This window comes from Tupaia chinensis, unplaced genomic scaffold (genome assembly GCF_000334495.1).
Source record: "Tupaia chinensis unplaced genomic scaffold, TupChi_1.0 Scaffold000155_1, whole genome shotgun sequence".
Taxonomy (NCBI): Eukaryota; Metazoa; Chordata; class Mammalia; order Scandentia; family Tupaiidae; genus Tupaia; species Tupaia belangeri.
The window spans coordinates 18515-35601 of record NW_006159626.1 but is presented as its reverse complement, the minus strand read 5'-3'; the positions used below and the strand labels follow the sequence as shown (position 1 = coordinate 35601).

The following is a 17087-nucleotide window of genomic DNA, read 5'->3' as shown; positions in this document are numbered from 1 at the left end:
AGTTATATATTTCTAACTTGTTAACTCGTATTAAAAAGTTTTAAAAGAATGAAATATATGTGTAAGGTGCCAGTCAGTTTTCAATATATGTATTTTGATTGTACTATAAACTATTTTTCAATATTTTGGGATTTTTATAATTCAAATAAAAAACCTTAGAAGAGTAATTTTTACAAGTAAACAAGAATAAATAGTAGGACAAATATTTACAGGCCTTAACTCATAAGGACCCAATTAAACTACTTTGTTCTGATAAAGAGCTTTTGGTTTGTGTCAAAGCTCTGGCTCCTTCTGTCTCAGCAGATACTTAGGAAATGTTTCTCTAATGACAAATGAGATAATTTCTCATATGGCCTTTTTTAAGATTAAAACTTTTTTTTTTTTTTGAGAGGTTTTCGCTATAGGGCACGTGCGCTCGCCAGACAGACAGAGAGAGACAGAGAGACAGAAAGCGAGAAATCACCCCCCAGGGGGGATGGTCACACCGCAATCCCTTCTCCTCCATTCTCCTCTCGGGATCTTGGGCACGCACGCACACGCGCCTGGTGTGAGTTTTAAGCCACTGGGTCCGGGACGCGAAAGTCGACTATGTGGGAGTCCAGCGACAGCAATTACGCTAACTGCTGGTTCCCAAGATTAAACATTTTTGTATGTGAGAAAGCACAGTATTTCCCCCCCGAATATTAAAGAATAGATAAAATAATACCTGTGTTCTCTCATTTTCATATTGGTTAGAGATACAGTACTTCATATTCTTTGCATTTTCAATGTGAATTGTGAGCATATCACAAGAGATTAAAAATGGTCTTTGAGAAATGTGTTTTGTATTCTGAAAAACTCTGGTTGAATCTAAGTGATGTTTTGGGACTTAGAAAAAATTTTGTTTGGTGTCTAAGGCCATGGTATGTGCTTGAATCAAATGCACTAGACCCTTCAAGTGTTAATCCAATGTTTTAGCTAGCTAAATAAATTTACAGAGCTTGTTATGTGACTTTGAACATAGCAGCTGGTGTTAATAAGTAGGCCTAGATTGGCTCTAAATAACTTCCATTTTTCTGTACATGTTCTGAAAAATCGTGACTCTGAGTCTTCCGAGACATTACAAATATTTGTCTAAGCTTTTTTCCCTCTTGTAGGCAAGCTTTCTTCTGCATAGCTTTTGTGAATCTCAGATAATGTGCATTGCAGCCACTGTGAAGGTGAGGAGTTAGTGCTTTACAAGGAGAGCCTATTTCCATTGGAGATCTTGCAATAGGAGAACTAGCCTGACAAAGTGGAGGATCTAGCGAAGGACAGGCGTGGTCCTTTTTTAGTTCTGCTCTATGAGATATGCATGGCCCATGAGCATAGGGAAAGTCATGCATGACATGGATGCAAATATTTATTCACTTTTGCCATTCTTTTAATAAAATTAGAGCTTCTCCATTTTCAGAGCTGCCACTTCTGATGCAATAAATCAGTTATTTATTGTAGTTATATCTTGAGTCAGAAAATATATTATAGAATTAGATGCCGGCAAGTGACGTGGTTGTTAAGGCACCAGACTCCCACATTGTTGACTGCAGTTTGAGTCCCAGGCCTGATAGCTTGCTTTCTCACTTTCCCTTTCTCTCTTGCTCTTTCTGGTCAAATTAAAAAATAATGATAACAAATAAAATTAAATAATTACTAAAAAAAAAAAGTAAAAATATAGAATCTGAACCGAAAAGTACCATTTACAACTGTTTAGATACTTTCATTAGACGCTATTAGATTTTGTCCTGAATGACATATGTACCTAAAGGAAACTTTCCCAGAGATGCCATTTTGGGGGCTTCAGTCAGCTCCTTAGTCAGAGCTATATGAAGACTTTACCTCAAGGTACTGGAAGAAATTAAGATTTATGCTTCAAGACTATACTTTCTTACTGTATTTTTACAAGGACTTCCAGAAGGAATAGATTGTAGTTCTGTTAAAATTTACTTAGTAGGGCATTAATCTATGGGCCTACTGAAACTTTTATGGTATAACATGACATCATCTAATAACTATCTAAATTGGAATTTTCCCACACTTGTTGAGAAGTAGTTTTATATGTCATATACTGAAACTGTTAAGTTAATGGAAATAAGAGTAATTATCACAACATAATTAGTGTTTCTCTTTCAACTAATTTCATATCTACATTAATATATTTCAGCATTTAAAGAATTAATTTCTTATTAAAAATAAGCTTATGTCTAAAACATAAAGATGTATTTTTTACACTTTTATGATTATGTATATTATTTTGTTAGTGAAAATTGAAATTACTCATTGGAAATCTTTTATTACTGATGGATATTTCTGGAAAGCCTACTGCATTAGTTCTATATATAACCCAGTCAGATCAGTTAAAGCAAGAAAGTTTATTCATCCAAGTAACTGAGTCTATCTAGAAGTTCAAACCATGACATCAAGAATTTGACTGTTTTCTTTTCCTTCTTTTTTTTTTTTTCTGCTTTGTTGTTAAGTTTATTGTCTTTATCTTGAATAAAGTCATGGAAAATTGTTTGGTCTAGCTCTCAGCAGCCCGCTTCAGAGCTCTGAGGAGGCTTGCCTTCTTCTGGGCTACCTGATATTTCTTCTGTGCAAGGGACATTTTGGGATGATTCCACCTCTTCTTTTTAACTTCTTCCTGGGGCTTCTTTTCATAGACTGGGTTCTCTTGTACAGCAGTGTGAGCTTTCTTCTACATCTCCTCCATCATGTCACGAGTACATTGTTCTTCGTATACTGAGAGACCTGTTTCTTGTAAGCGTCTTCATCTTCTTCCATTAGGTAACGCATGTAGTCTGCAACGTTCTGGCCCGTGATGTGCTTCCGATGGACTTCTGCATTAGATTCCTTGCTTTCAGAATCATAACCAGGAAATCGTTTGGTATTGTGAGGGATAGATAAGCCCCCATCCACCGCTCCCGTCGGGCCCCCAAAACTTTATTACCAGTGGTGGTTCTGGCAAAGCCTGCATCCACATAGCTCGTGAAGGCACCACACCAGGTTGATCATCGATGCTATGTTGTACTCATCTCCGGTCACTTCCACTTGGCCTTCATAGATCTTGTCCATGCCAAACCTATAGAGAGGCCTGCCGGCCAGCAGCAAGCCAGTACAGCAGGCTGCGGTGTAATTGTCAGCCCAACCTTCACACCATGTTTTGGTAGTTTGTGTATGTGAGCTATACAGACTATCATACCCCCTCCTACACGGGCATAAGCAACCTGACAAATGCTGTCTCTGTTAGTTGCATGAACTATCATCCTGTATTTGGGTGTGTTGTACTTATTTTTATCCTGGATCACCAAGCTTTTCAGAGCATAATAGTCTGTTTTACCCTCTCATCTTCTAAATTTCACTTGGTATCTCTTAAAATAGGCCTATTCTTGACAACTTTAACAAATCCCATCCTGCAGAACAGAGACTCACGGCCACGGCCGACCTGCAGGCCCACGAGCACTACAGAGGGAATAAAGCTATTTTCATCTCTTAGCTCTACCTTCTAGTGTACTGCCTTCATTCTCAGGCGGGAGTTAGCACTGTCCCATCGTGTAGGAGGATCTCTTAGAGCGGCTGAGGATGGCACAAGTACTTAGACTGACTTCCTTCTAAAATGCATTTCCTGGTTAGATTTTATTTGTAGGAAATAGAAGTTCAATATTATAAGCACATGCCTTTTTAAAAAAAATTATATTTTTATCCTGTTACGAAGTCTTAGGATTTCCTTTTTGGTCCTGCAGCTTCTGATTTATTCTAATAACTAAAATAATTTTTTTAGAGGTTTTTGCTATAGGGCCCATGTGCTCACCAGAAAGACAGAGACAGAAAGCGAGAAATCACCCTCTTAGGAGGGGTGGCCATGCTGCAATCTCTTCTACTCCAGTCAACTCTCAGGATCTTGGACATGCATGCACACGTGCCTGGTGTGAGTTTAAGCCACCAGGTCTGGGACTCGAACCATGGTCAACTACATGGGAGTCCAGCGACATAGTCATAACGCCAACTGCTGGTCCCAGAATCTTAACAGAGACCTTAAAACTCCAGATTTTTTTTTGGAGAGGTTTTGCTATAGGTCACGTGCGCTCACCAGACAGAGAGAGAGACAGAAAGTGAGAAATCACCCCCCCCCAGGGTGGATGGCTACACCACAGTCCCTTCCCCTCCATTCTCCTCTCACACACACACACACACACACACACACACACACACACCTGGCATGAGTTTTAAGCTACCAGGTCCGGGACACGAAACACAGTAGACTATATGGGAGTCCAGCAACACAGCCATTACACTAACTGCTGCTCCCCAAACTCCAGATGTTTCTAATTACTGGTTTTAGTAACAAAAGGAACTCCGAACAGATTAGAGGATCCTTGGTGCTTGTGCTGTACCAGAATACTGAGCAGTAAAACCACCCAGGACACTCTGAGATAAACTTGGAAATTCAAAACATTTACAAAAATGAAATATATACTTAGTATTCTTTATAGTGTCCTTGTGAGGTCCTTTGCAAAACCAGTCAAATGGGTCTTCCCTATCCCCAAAAGAAGTAGTCAACAAAGAAAAACGAAGCAAACATAATGATAGAAATCAGGACTTTCAAGATGTCTGTCCTTGAACCTTTTTTTTTTTCTTTATTGAGAGAGGTTTTTGCTACAGGGCGTGTGCACGCGTGGGATAGACAGAGACAGGCAGAAAGTGAGAAATCACTCCGCAGGGGAGATGGCCATGCTGCAGTCCCTTCTCCTCCATTCTCCCCTTGGGATCCTGGGCATGCATGCACATGCGTCTGGCATGAGTTTCAAGCCACAGAGTCCGGAACCCAAAACCACAGTCCACTATGTGGGAGTCTAGCGACATAACTGCTAAGCCATCTGCTGGTCCCTGTCCTTGAATCTTTTAAATAAGGAATGTAGGCTTTAATTGGTTGGTAATTAAATCCTGTAGAAAAAGGAAGTCAACATTCTATCTGTAACTTTTGATAAGTTAGTGGTTTTTTTTCTTCAGCTTACTGAATACTTTTCAGCTGTGTCTTTGTATTTTATTGGTTGTAAATGTAAAAATGATGATGGCTAGGTTACTTAATGAAATGCTTCAGAATTCTGCATCCAGCTTTGGGTATGGAGAGTCACAAGAGCCCATCATTCCTACTTAGTCATTAAAATAAGGCAGAAAAACTACAAAATAATACATTTTAAAAAACTCATCAGCGATAAGAATAGGAAGAAATCTAAATGAACCAAAGTGTAAAAAGTGACAGGTCTTTCCTAGAAAATTTAGACCTATGACTACTTCCATCCTTCGTGGAAATGTATGAACGGATGAACTCCAGTACATTTTAGGAAACTCGTGAAAACTGGTGCAGGCTGGTGTGATGGACGGTGGACATGAGGAGCCCCTGCCCACGCAGTAGACAGCATCTGTCAACCAGTTCTTACACAAGTGTTTTTGCTGAGTGAAGCAGGAGGTCAGAAAAGAAGACTTGAGATAGCTATTCCAAATGAAACCTTTTCTGCACCCAAAAACTTGTATGGTTGTGTGTGGGGAGTGGGGAGAACGAGGGAGAGGGGTTAGGCCAGAGAACTGAGCACTTCAGCCTTCCACCGATAAAATGGTGTAATAACTCCCTCCCAGAATGACTCTCTGCAGGGGATTCTGGGTCTTCGCAGAGTATGGGATAGTGGTTCTCCAGTAGGGGGTAGTTATTGAGACTGAAAGTCGTCTTCTTTTTTTTAACTGCTGGAGAATGTTTCTCAACAGAGAAATGGAGAGGAAGAGTCGGAGAAAGCACTTCTCACCCCTGCAATGGGATGCAGTTATGCTGCAGTCTCTTCTACTCATTTTCTCCATCCTGTCTGAATTTCTGGATATGCATGTACAAATGCCAAGCATGTTCTTTAAGCTTCCGGGGCTGGAAATCCAACTGCAGTTGTCCATATGGGATCTGGCTCCCTTAATCGTTAGGCCACAGGGCTGGCGCAAAAGTTGTCTTCTTAAGTTATGTAAAGTCGGCGTGAGAACAAAGAGAACTCCCTGCCCATCCTCAAAAGAGACTGCAGTGCTGAAGGTCTTCTACCATTCCTGAAACTTAGGCAGGATGCTGGAATGTCACCAGCACTCAGAGTCATTCTGGGATGAAGGGAAATGAAAGCCAGCGGTAACTGCTTCAAGCTGAAACTGCAGCCAAGGCCAGGCCCAACTTACTAACTATAGCTCCAACTCTAGCACTCTGTCAGAAGAAGAGTGGCCTTGCCCCTTCCTTGAGGTAAATATCATAGAACTCAGACTCTATGCTCTGGAATACAAACTATTGGCACACAATAAAAGATTATATGACACACTGAGAAGGAAGAAATGACCTCTAGCCAAGAAAATGAAGAGACTTGGGATGACCAAGATGTTGGAATTATCTGTGGTGTCCTTACTCTTGCTATTTCAAGTATGCTGATGGCCAGTGGAAAAGATGGCCAGTGTGTATGAAAATGGGGAATGTAGTGGAAACGGGGATGCTGTGAAACATGCCAGTGCCAGAAGCGAAAACTATAATTTCAGAGCTGAAAAATTCATTTGCTGGATTGGTTGGTAGGTAGACTGGACATAGAGGTAAAAGGATCAGCAACATTGAAGACAGGTTGATAGGAAGCATCCAAATTGGAACAAAAGGAAAAAGGAGTGAAAAATATAAAAGAGGGGCCAGGCAGTGGCACAGTTTTTCTTTTTCTTTTTTTTAGGAGGTTTTTGCTATAGGGCGCATGCGCTATACAGTGTGTGCGCTTGCCAGAAAGAGAGAGACAGAGAGACAGAAAGTGAGAAATCACCCCCTCAGGGAAGATGGCCACGCCACAACCTCTTCTCCTCCATTCTCCTCTTGGGATCTTGGGCACGCACGCACATGTGCTCAGTGAGTTTAAACCACCAAGTCTGGGACTCGAACCACTGTTGACTACATGGGAGTCCAGCGACACAGCTATTACGCCAACTGCTGGTCCCAATTTTAAAAAATTACATTTATTTACATCTAGATGATTATTAGAATGTACAGGAAAAGAAAACACATGCTTTAGGTGAATAGTAATATGAGGCGCAGCTGCCTTGTCTCCAGAAACAAGGGAGGCCAGAGGACGGTGCTCAGAGAACAACCCGTCCACTTTGAACTTACCGTCCATTGCAAATACCCTTATGCAATGACCGCACGCAGCACTCACAGCCACGCGGATGGCTATAATCAGAAAAGCAGAAAATGTGCGTGGGCGAGGACGTGGGGAAATCGGAATCCCGGCTCACTGCCGGTGGAAACATGAAAGGGCTCAGCACTGTGTTAAACAGTTTGGTCGTTCATCAAAAACGCAAGCATAGGCTTACAGTTCCGTTCCTAGATAGGAACCTAAAAGACCTGAGAACAGGTATTTCAGTAAGTTCGTGCACACGCATGTTCAAAGCTGCACTATGTCAGAGTCAAGAAGTAAAGGCAGCTCAGATGTTCTTGTCCTTGGTGAGATCCAATAATATTTATAGTAGCTAATATTTATGGCGTTCATTATGGCAAGGCAGAGAGAAGAGAAACGAGGGGAAAATAGGCAGTAGAGAGAGGAGGGAGGGGGTGTGGGAGCTGCCATGGGACAGGCGTGTGCAGAATATCGACAGTGGCAGAGCTTATTTTGGACACGCTCAAAATCGCTTGGAAAACGGAGCAATAGAATTTGGAAGGTGGAGAGTTGGTGAAGGTGTATCTGAAGCTGGTGAGGTCTGGATTACTAGCTGTCAGGGCTTCTAATGGAATAGTACCATCACTGTGTTTATAGTCTACTCCTCATTTCATGTTTTATTAGTCTAAGCTTATATTAAATTGTCAAAAAAGTTGTGATGCTTTTTTTGCATAAAAGTCATAATTTTTTTAACAACTAAATAAGTATATTTACTACTTTATTATTGTGTCTCTTAATTGCTTTAAAATCACTATCTCAGTTATAGGTTAGTCTTGATACTTTAATTAATTAATTAATTAATTAATTTTGGAGAGGTTTTTGCGATAGGGTGCACTCGCCAAACAGAGAGAGACATAGAGACAGAAAGCGAGAAATCACCCCCCAGGGGGGGATGGTCAGGCTGCAATCCCTTCTCCTCCATTCTCCTCTCAGGATCTTGGGCATGCATGCACACGCGCCCGGCGTGAGTTCTAAGCCACTGGGTCCAGGACGCAAACCGCATCGACTACATGGGAGCCCAGCGACATAGCCATTATGCTAACTGCTGGTTCCCAAAGGGAAAGGAATTCATTGGTCTTTTTTTTTTTAATTTTTTAAGGATTATTTTATTTAACTTTATTTATTTTTAATTTGACCAGAGAGGGACAGGGTAAAAGAGAGAGAAAGTGAGAAAGCAAACCGCCAGGTCCAGGACTCAAACCACAGTTGGCCACGTGGGAGTCCAATGCCCCTAACCACCACGCCACCTGCTGGCCCTCAATACTTTAATTAATTAATTTTTTTAAAAATTTTTTTCTCCTAGAGAGCATTTTGCTATAGGGTGCATGTGCTCTCTGGAGAGATAGAGAGAGACAGAGAGACAGAAAGCTAGAAATCAACCTTCATGGGAGATGGCCATGGCACAATCCCTTCTCCTCCATTTTCCTCTTGGGATTTTGGGCACGGACACACACATGTGCCTGGTGTGAGTATTATGCCACCACCTCTGAGGTTGAACTGCATTTGACTATGTGGAAGTCCAGCAATGTAACCATTATACCGTATGCTAGTCCTAATACTTTAATTTATAATAATTAATAATTTTTCGATAAACTTTCACAGCTATTAACTGAGCAAAGTCTGTCAGCACTTGTTGGATTACCGGAAAAGTTAAGAGACGTTTTTCTGTGCAAAAACGCATCATGAGTTTTCTGATGACCCAACAAATCAGTGAGTCAGTGAGGTGCTCTCAAGGCAGCTGGCTGTCATGCATCCTGCTGTATGTGATTTATAGAAAAAGCATCGTGGAAGGGAGGGATGGCTAAGGAGCTCAGAGGTACTGTACGTGACCTTGCAACAGTGGGTAGGTGTCTTCAGACGTTCATCCACCGCTAGAGTGAAGGCCCTCATGTTTACTGTGGTCTCTTGGTGCTAACGACAGGTCGGTGTAGGTTCATCAGTTGTAACAGATACACCACTGATGGGGGTGCATATGAAGAATCCCCATACCTTTCACTCAGTTGTTCTTGTCAACCCGAAACTGCTCTAAAGATAAAGTCATAAATACCAAGAAGGATATCTTTAGCCATTTTGCTCAGACTGAAAAAAAGCACTATGAATTGTTTAATAGCGAATGGGAAAGGAGCCAATTAAAACCTCTGCTTGGGGACCAGCAGATGACTTTATGGTTATGTTGCTGGACTCCCACATAGTTGACTGTGGTTCGAGTTCTGGACCCAGTGACTTAAAATTCATGCCAGGCACTCATGTGTGCATGCCCAAAACACCAGGAGGAGAATGGAAGAGACGGGATTGTGCCATGGTTATCCTCCCCACCCACCCGGGGGGTGATTTCTTGCTTTCTTTCTCTCTGTCTCTCTCTTTCTTTCTGGCAAGCATACGTGCCCTATAGCAAAAATCTCTCAAAAAAAAGGAAGAAAAGAAATGAAAAAAAAAATACCAGAAGCAAAACCTCTGCTTGGGTCTTATATCCCCAGAGCTATCATCTTATTTAAGAGAGAGAGAGCTGGGGCTAGCAGATGGCATGGTGTTTAAGGTGCTAGACTCCAAGGGCAGACTGCAGTTTGTGTCCTGGACCTGGACCTGGCGACTCGTTAGCACACTTCCCCTTTCTCTCTCTGTCTTTCTTTGGTCAAATTAAAAAAATAATAATAAATAAAACAAAATAAATAATTCCTTAAAAGAGAGAGAGAGAGAGAGAGAGAGGAAGTCAAGGCCTAGCCATGATAGCGCAAGCAGTTTGGTGCCACTGTGTCAGGCTGGGGCCACTTGGGAGGCCTGGTTTCAAGTCCTGGACCATCCTACGCAGACTAGGCACAGTGGTGCTCGCCCGTGACCCTAGCTGTCAGTAGCTGGAAGCCTGGGACAAACGGGTGCAATGGGAAGACCGTGTCAAAAATGTCTGTCTCTCTTTCTGCCTCTATTTCCCTTTTTCCCTCCTCCTCCTCTCTTTCTCTCACAATTTTTAAGAGAGGCAGACAGAAACTCAAGAAAGCAAGAAGAATATTTATGACATTTTACAACCTGGATTTCACAGGACAGTATTCTGTGAATATAGTTTTTTCCTTAGCATTGTTATTTTAAAACAATTTCTTAATAATCATTAAAGTGTTTCTTTTGCCCATTTGGTTTCCAATTTCATTATTTAAGAATATGAAAATGCTTGACTTAGCAAGGAGGCTGTCTTTCTTTTAATAAATATTCTTAATATGCAAGCATCAAAGAAAAAAGTCAGCATGACAAACTGGGTTATGAGGCAGTGAATACTTCTAAAATGATTTGCCTTCAGTCAGACCCTGTTGCTAAAATAAATCATTTAGGAACAGTTTTAATAGTTAAAATGTATATCCTGATGGAGATAGAAACTATGTATCTTTCATTCTCCTCAACAAATCAGCATCTGCAAAAGATTAAATTACTTGCTTACTTATAAATGCATTTCTTTTATGGACATACCAATATTTACAGTATTTCATTTACATTGTGGAGTCATCAACAGCGTAGAAATTTTTCACAAGACATTCTTCTCTGGGGTTATAATTTCCCTGTAGTTACTTCTCACAAAATCCCTCCGAATTTCATGGCTGCTTTGCATAAGAAGTCCCTGAGATATCTGGCACTCAGCCTGGAGTTTGAGCGTGAATATTATCTTTTTCTTGTTTCTTATTGCCTCCTGATTTGAATAAATATCTGACTGTTCCTGCAGGGCCAAATAATCACTTTCATTGTGCTTTCCAAGAATGTTATTAGGTTGGGTTTATTTACAGAACTCTGTGAGAAATAATATTTGGTGGTGGTTTTAATGAGCCATTAAGAGCTAAAAAAGTGTTCCAGTGTGCCTCTCTCTGTGGTTCACCCTTCCTGTTGTTCCCATTCTGAGGGTCCCCCAGGAGACACGTGGCTAAGTACTCCAAAGGGAGCAGCTGTGGCTGCCAGCCTTGTTTGGGGCTCCCATCAGTGGTCAGTGCGGTGCCCGCGGTGGGGACTTGTACAGTTACAGAATCTTCTTACTCTAGAGGGTGTGTACATGCAGGAGAGGTAGAAAGAGGGAGAGGTGGGGCCAGCAGGCGGTGTAGTGGTTACTGCGCTGGACTCCCACGTGACTGATCGTGGTTTGAGTCCCAAACCTGGTGGCTTGATTTTTTGCACATGCCCCAAATCCCAGAGGATTGTGGTGTGGCCGTTCCTCCTAGGGGGTGACTTCTTACTTTCCCTCTGTCTCTGACAAGCACATGCACCCTATGGGAAAACAAAACAAAACAAAACACACTTTAAAAAAAAAGAGTGAGAAGGGGAGAGAGAGAACATCCCTCAACCACCACCACAACACACCATGACCCAGTGATACTGCAGTCCTTTTCTCTCCAGTTACCCAGTGTGTTGAGAACCTGGGCACACATGCACACATTGGGTGTCCTGTGTGTTTTTCAAGCCATCAGGGCTAGGACTTAAACCCTGGTCAGCCATGTGAGATTGGCTTTGTCCTTGAAGCGCCTGAGCGCTGCACTATGGGGCCAGCCCAGTCACAGAATTTTTGAGATGAAGATTTCATGAGTCCAGTGCCTTTTGTTTATAGATGTACAAACAGACTGCCAGGCTAGTTAAATGAATTGACCAGATTTATACCCTTTACCCCCTCTGACATCAAATATCTATTCTATCATGCCTCGTTTAATAGCATTGCTTTGAGAAATGTAACAGGCTCTTTGATTAAAGTTGTTGGTCACTCATTACAGGGCCTAGATCTTGGCTGGCTGGCTGGCTGGCTGGCAGGTGCAGGGGTGGCAGGTCATGGCGTGGAGAAATCTTGTTGAAGGTGCCTGATTCTCTCATAAAAGAGAAAATCAACTTTAAAGAATGAATTGGTGTTGTCACTGTTTGTTTGCCTTTGGACAGACAATATATTATATCTGTAACTTTATATAAGGGAGGCAAGTTTTAAAGTCTTCTTTACCCTGTAGCTGGGCCTATTCATTAAGTAATTTTTTTTTTTTTTATGAGAGGTTTTTGCTATAGGGCACTTGCGCTCGCCAGACGGACAGAGACATAGAGACAGAAAGCGAGAAATCACCCCCCAGGGGGGATGGCCACACCGCAATCCCTTCTCCTCCATTCTCCTCTCGGGATCTTGGGCACGCATGCACAAGCGCCCGGCGTGAGTTTTAAGCCACTGGGTCTGGGACATGAACCGCGGTCGACTACCTGGGAGTCCAGCGACATAGCAATTACGCTAACTGCTGGTCCCAGTAATTCTAATCCTTTAGGTCATTGGAGTGTTAACCTTCTTAGGAAGATGTTTTCTTTTGATTTTACCAAAGGGTTTGGGAGGAAAGAGTTCTCTTTCCATTTCTTGGATTTGATTCCCAAGGTGTAACTCAAGGAGAGTTAGTTTTACCATCTCAATGAATGTTATTATTTCATATACAAATAAAATTGCTTTCTTTTCTTTTTTTTTTAAAGCTTTACCTATTGTATATATTTCTTTTCATGAGAGAGAAGAAGAGAGAGAGAGAAAGACAAGAGCATCATCAGGGTGTCCGCCCTGATCCTCCCCCAGCCTTCCGGCCAGCCAAGACCATGGGCGGGCGTGTTGGCGCCCTTGACTGGGAGCGGAGGGTCTGCCCCGAGGCCTCTAGCACTGCAGTGCTGCTTTCTCAGCTTAAACTCTCTCCTGAGTCTCCTCCTTTTACACAATCTCCCCTGGAGTTTTCAGTTTGCCTTCATAGTAATCCCACTTTGGGACCATACCTCTAGTATTTTAAGAGCGCTGACTCAGAAGAGAAGCCCAGTTTACAATAGTTGTGCTTCAGGCTTTCTTGTGAAGCTTAAATTGGCCAAACAGGTGAGGCTAACATTTTCATCTCAGCTTTCTGTCAGCAGTAACAGCAAGACTGCCACCTCTATAACCATGCAGAGTCGGAATTCCCAAGTTCCAGAAATAGATGAAAAAAAAACACAGAAACACCCAAGTTGAGGATGGGCATGATGTAAAAAGAAAGGCCATTATACTCCTTCAGTGCTTCAGGGCTGTCTTTCCTTCAGTTCTTCTTGTGACTCCGTTACTCTGATTTTTATTACAGAGTAAAACTGGAGCTATAGTTAAAACTAAGGATATAGTAGGGCTGTCAGGTGGCCTGGTGGTTGAGACCATGGATTCCCACATGGCCAACCACGGTTCAAGTCCCAGACCTGGTGGATGTCTTGCTTTCTCACTTTCCTTCTCTCTGTTTCTGTCTCTCTCTGGTACACACACTTGCCCTATAGCAAAACTTAAAATAAATAAGTAAATAAATAAAGCTATAGAATTTATGCTTATAGTCCTAAGGTGATGATTACTTATACTATGATAAAAATATGTTTTTTAAAAGTAAATTATTTTGGGGAGCCAGGAGGTGGTGTGGTGCTCAAGGCACTAGACTCCCACATGGCCAACCACGGTTCGAGCCCTGAAAGTGGTGGCTTGAAAAACACGCCGGGCAAGTGTGTGTGAATGCCTAAAATCTCAAGAGCAGAATGGAGGAGAGAATATTGCCAGGTGGTAATTTCTCACTTTCCCTATCTCTGTCTCTGTTTGTCTCTCTCCTGTGAGTATATTTTCCCCTATGGCAAAAACCAAACTTAAAAAGAAAAATTATATTTAATATGTACATGATTTCAAAGTTAATTAAAAGCACTAACTTTTAATTATTTGTAGTAATTGAAGGTACCCTCTGAGGAAGGTTTATATTTTTTCTATTTTATACATGATAGGTAGTGATTTACATAGGATCAAAAATGTGTTGGTAATGTGATGGTGACGATAAGGAAAGACATTGGAACCCTCTGCTCTGTTGGGTTATTTTAAGGTATGTGAAATGATCCCCATGCATACGTTTGCAGAATAATCACAACTATTAGCCCTGTGGCCATAGAATACCAAGTGCAGAGGTAACAGTTGAATTTATATTTCAGAAACTGCTGTGTTTATAAGGAGCAGGTGACCAAGAATGTCTGCCTTTGCTATTAACGGAGGCCTTCCAGAGGAGGTGCTAGAGACAAGAGACAAAAGATGTTATTTATACCCTGCTTCAGTTGTTTTCCACAAAATGGAACACTAGGGCTCATGGAAGACATATGGAAACATGGACAGACAATAGGCTCTTTTGTCCTTTTGTCTGCTGCTGATTAACAGTTGAACGTGGTCATTACTGGACACTGACCAGGTCTTCTGTTACAGCCTCACACAGGATTGCCTTTGCTCTCCTGCTTACCGCCTGCTTCTCTCTTTTTTTCCTTTTCTATCTTTTTACCTATGCCATTCATTGCCGGGAAATGGATGGAAAGAGTTGACATTTTAAGGAACCGTTTCCTTCCGTTGTGGTTTGACAAACATTCAGACCGATGGCCAGTGAGAGACAGCAGTGGCCGTGTGCCTGGGGGTGGTTCTGCCACTGCCTCCTGCTCTCTCCCTCCACCTTCCCGCCCTCTGTCACCATCCTGATCATCATCATGTGATTCTTTGGGAAACTTCCTAGGTACTTAAGTGGAATTCGCTTTCCAAATGTGGTTCTCATAATTCTGTTTTTTTTTTTTTTTTTTTCCCTATTATTTTTTTTTACTTGATAATGTCCCACAACTAGAGTACCATCTGCAGTATTCTGTTAGAATGCTTTCTTCTATCTTGTGTCTCTTTGTTACACATGTTATTTAATCCTCGGCCTTCTCTGAATTTCCTTTGCTTTTTTTTTTTTTTGCATTTAGATGAATTGTATATGGATTTCTATTTCATTATTTTTTCCTCATATCAAGATATTTACTGAGGGGTCAGGAAAGTAGAATGCTATGGACGTTATGTGTATTTGGTTATTGGCGCTCCTTAATTTCAGGAAGTTTGTTTTTTCTTTAGTTGGAGACATGATGGGTAAGCTGTTCATGCATGCCTAAATACATAAATGTGTATATATTGAAAGCTTGCTATTGCTGAAGGTGTATTTCTTGATCCTTCCAGGAAAGAAAGGAAAGGCTATCCAAATTTGAGTCTATTCGTCATTCAATTGCTGGAATAATTAGATCTCCGAAATCCGCACTGGGCTCCTCAGCAGTAAGTAGGATTAACTCTGTGTGCTACTGAGAATGTCATTGTGTAGCTGCTTTCTGATATAACAAAGAATACCATATGGAAGTTTGTACTTACAAATAGAAAACTAAGAGCGTAATTTAACTTCTGTATGAATCTGTTCCTATGTGTATATAATAAAGCTCCATGAAACATTGCTATAGGGAAGACAGAAATAAAATTGTAAATTTTCCTGTACTAATGTAAATAATTATGGGAAAAATTTGATATACATTGAGACCTTATGAACAGTAGCAGTATGAACAATTTGTTCTCTTGTGAAATGTTTTAGAATAGGGGTTATTGTTTATGTATTTTTAAAATATATGCTTATAGGACCAGCAGGTGGCATGATGATTAAGGTGCTGGATCCAACATGGCTGATTCCACAGTTTGAGACCAGGACCTGGTGGCTTGAAAAATAATTCTGGGTGCTGTACATGCATGCCCCAAATCCCAAGACAAAAATTGGAAAGGAGGGATTGCTGCGTAGCGATCCCCCTGGGGAATGATTTCTCACTTTCTCTTTCTCACTTTCCCTCTTTCTCTCTTTTTCTTTTCAGCAAGTTCATGTACCCTATAGCAAAACAATAATACATTTAAGTACGTGTTCATATTTTTTATGTTCATTTGATTGTAAAATTGAGGTCGATTTGGTAGATTGATTAATCATGGGCATGATTTCTTTTTCTTTTTTTTTTTAGATAGATTTTTGCTAGAGGGAATGTGTGCTCACCATAGAGACAGGCAGAAAGTGAGAAAATATGCCCTCAGGGGGGATGGCCATGCCACAAACCCTTCTCTTCCATTCTCCTCTCAGGATTTTGGGCATGTATGCACACATGCTTGGCGTGAACTTTAAGCTGCTAGGTCTGGGACTCCAACTGCAGTTAGCTACATGGGGGTCCAGGAATGTAGCTATTCCTCCATCTGCTGTTCCCTGAAAGATAGAGTTCCTATTCTTTTATTTATTTATTTTTTTTCTGAGAGATTTTTGCTAGAGGGGATGTGTGCTCACTAGAAAGACAATGCGAAGTCACACCCTAGGGGGGACTGCCACCTCACAATCCCTTCCCCTTCATTCTCCTCTCGGGATTTGGGGCACACACACACACACACACACACACACACACATATGTGCCCCATGTGAGTTTTAAGCCAACAGGTCTAGGACTCAAGCTGTAATCGACTACTTGAGAGTCTAGTGACGTAACTATTACGCCATCTGCCAACCCTGATTAATCATTGAAATTTGGGTTTGGCATGTCGCCATGGTGCATAGGCTTTAAGTTGACCCTGGTAACAGCAAGATTTGCCAAGCAAGATACTCTGTGAACAAATACACGGAGCTTTTTCTGTAAGGCATTGGATATACTGTTTATTTGGGGAAGGAGACTTTTTCTTTAAATACTCAGGTCACTGAGGTCTAGGTCTTACTGTGAATGTGAAGATTTCATATATCAACCAGGATAATTTAGGATGAACAACCATTTAAAGACTACTTATTCACAATTGAAAAATTTCTTCTGATAGAATATAGTTTTTATTGGAGTGTACTTAGTAAAGATAACATAGAAGAAAAATTTAGTTACTTTAAATAATTGTTTTATTTTAAAAACTTGCTAAATTGGGGACCAGCAGTTAGTGTAATGGCTGTCTTTGAACTCACATGTAATTGATTGTGGTTCGGGTCCCAGACCCGGTGGTTTAAACTCACACCAGGGGCATGTGTGTGTGTGTGCCCAAGATCCCAAGAGGAGAATGGAGGAGAA

The 17087-nt window shown here is 41.3% G+C and overlaps 1 protein-coding gene across 1 annotated transcript in view; it reads left to right on the top strand.

The window, feature by feature from the left end:
* The window catches only part of LOC102469392 (tyrosine-protein kinase Fer), a gene marked incomplete at its 3' end in the record, with an annotated part of 168685 nt that overhangs the window by 139736 nt on the left and 11862 nt on the right, over positions 1-17087 (top strand). The window contains 1 exon segment of the mRNA XM_027770707.1: positions 15208-15300. Coding sequence (XP_027626508.1) covers positions 15208-15300 — 93 coding nt within the window.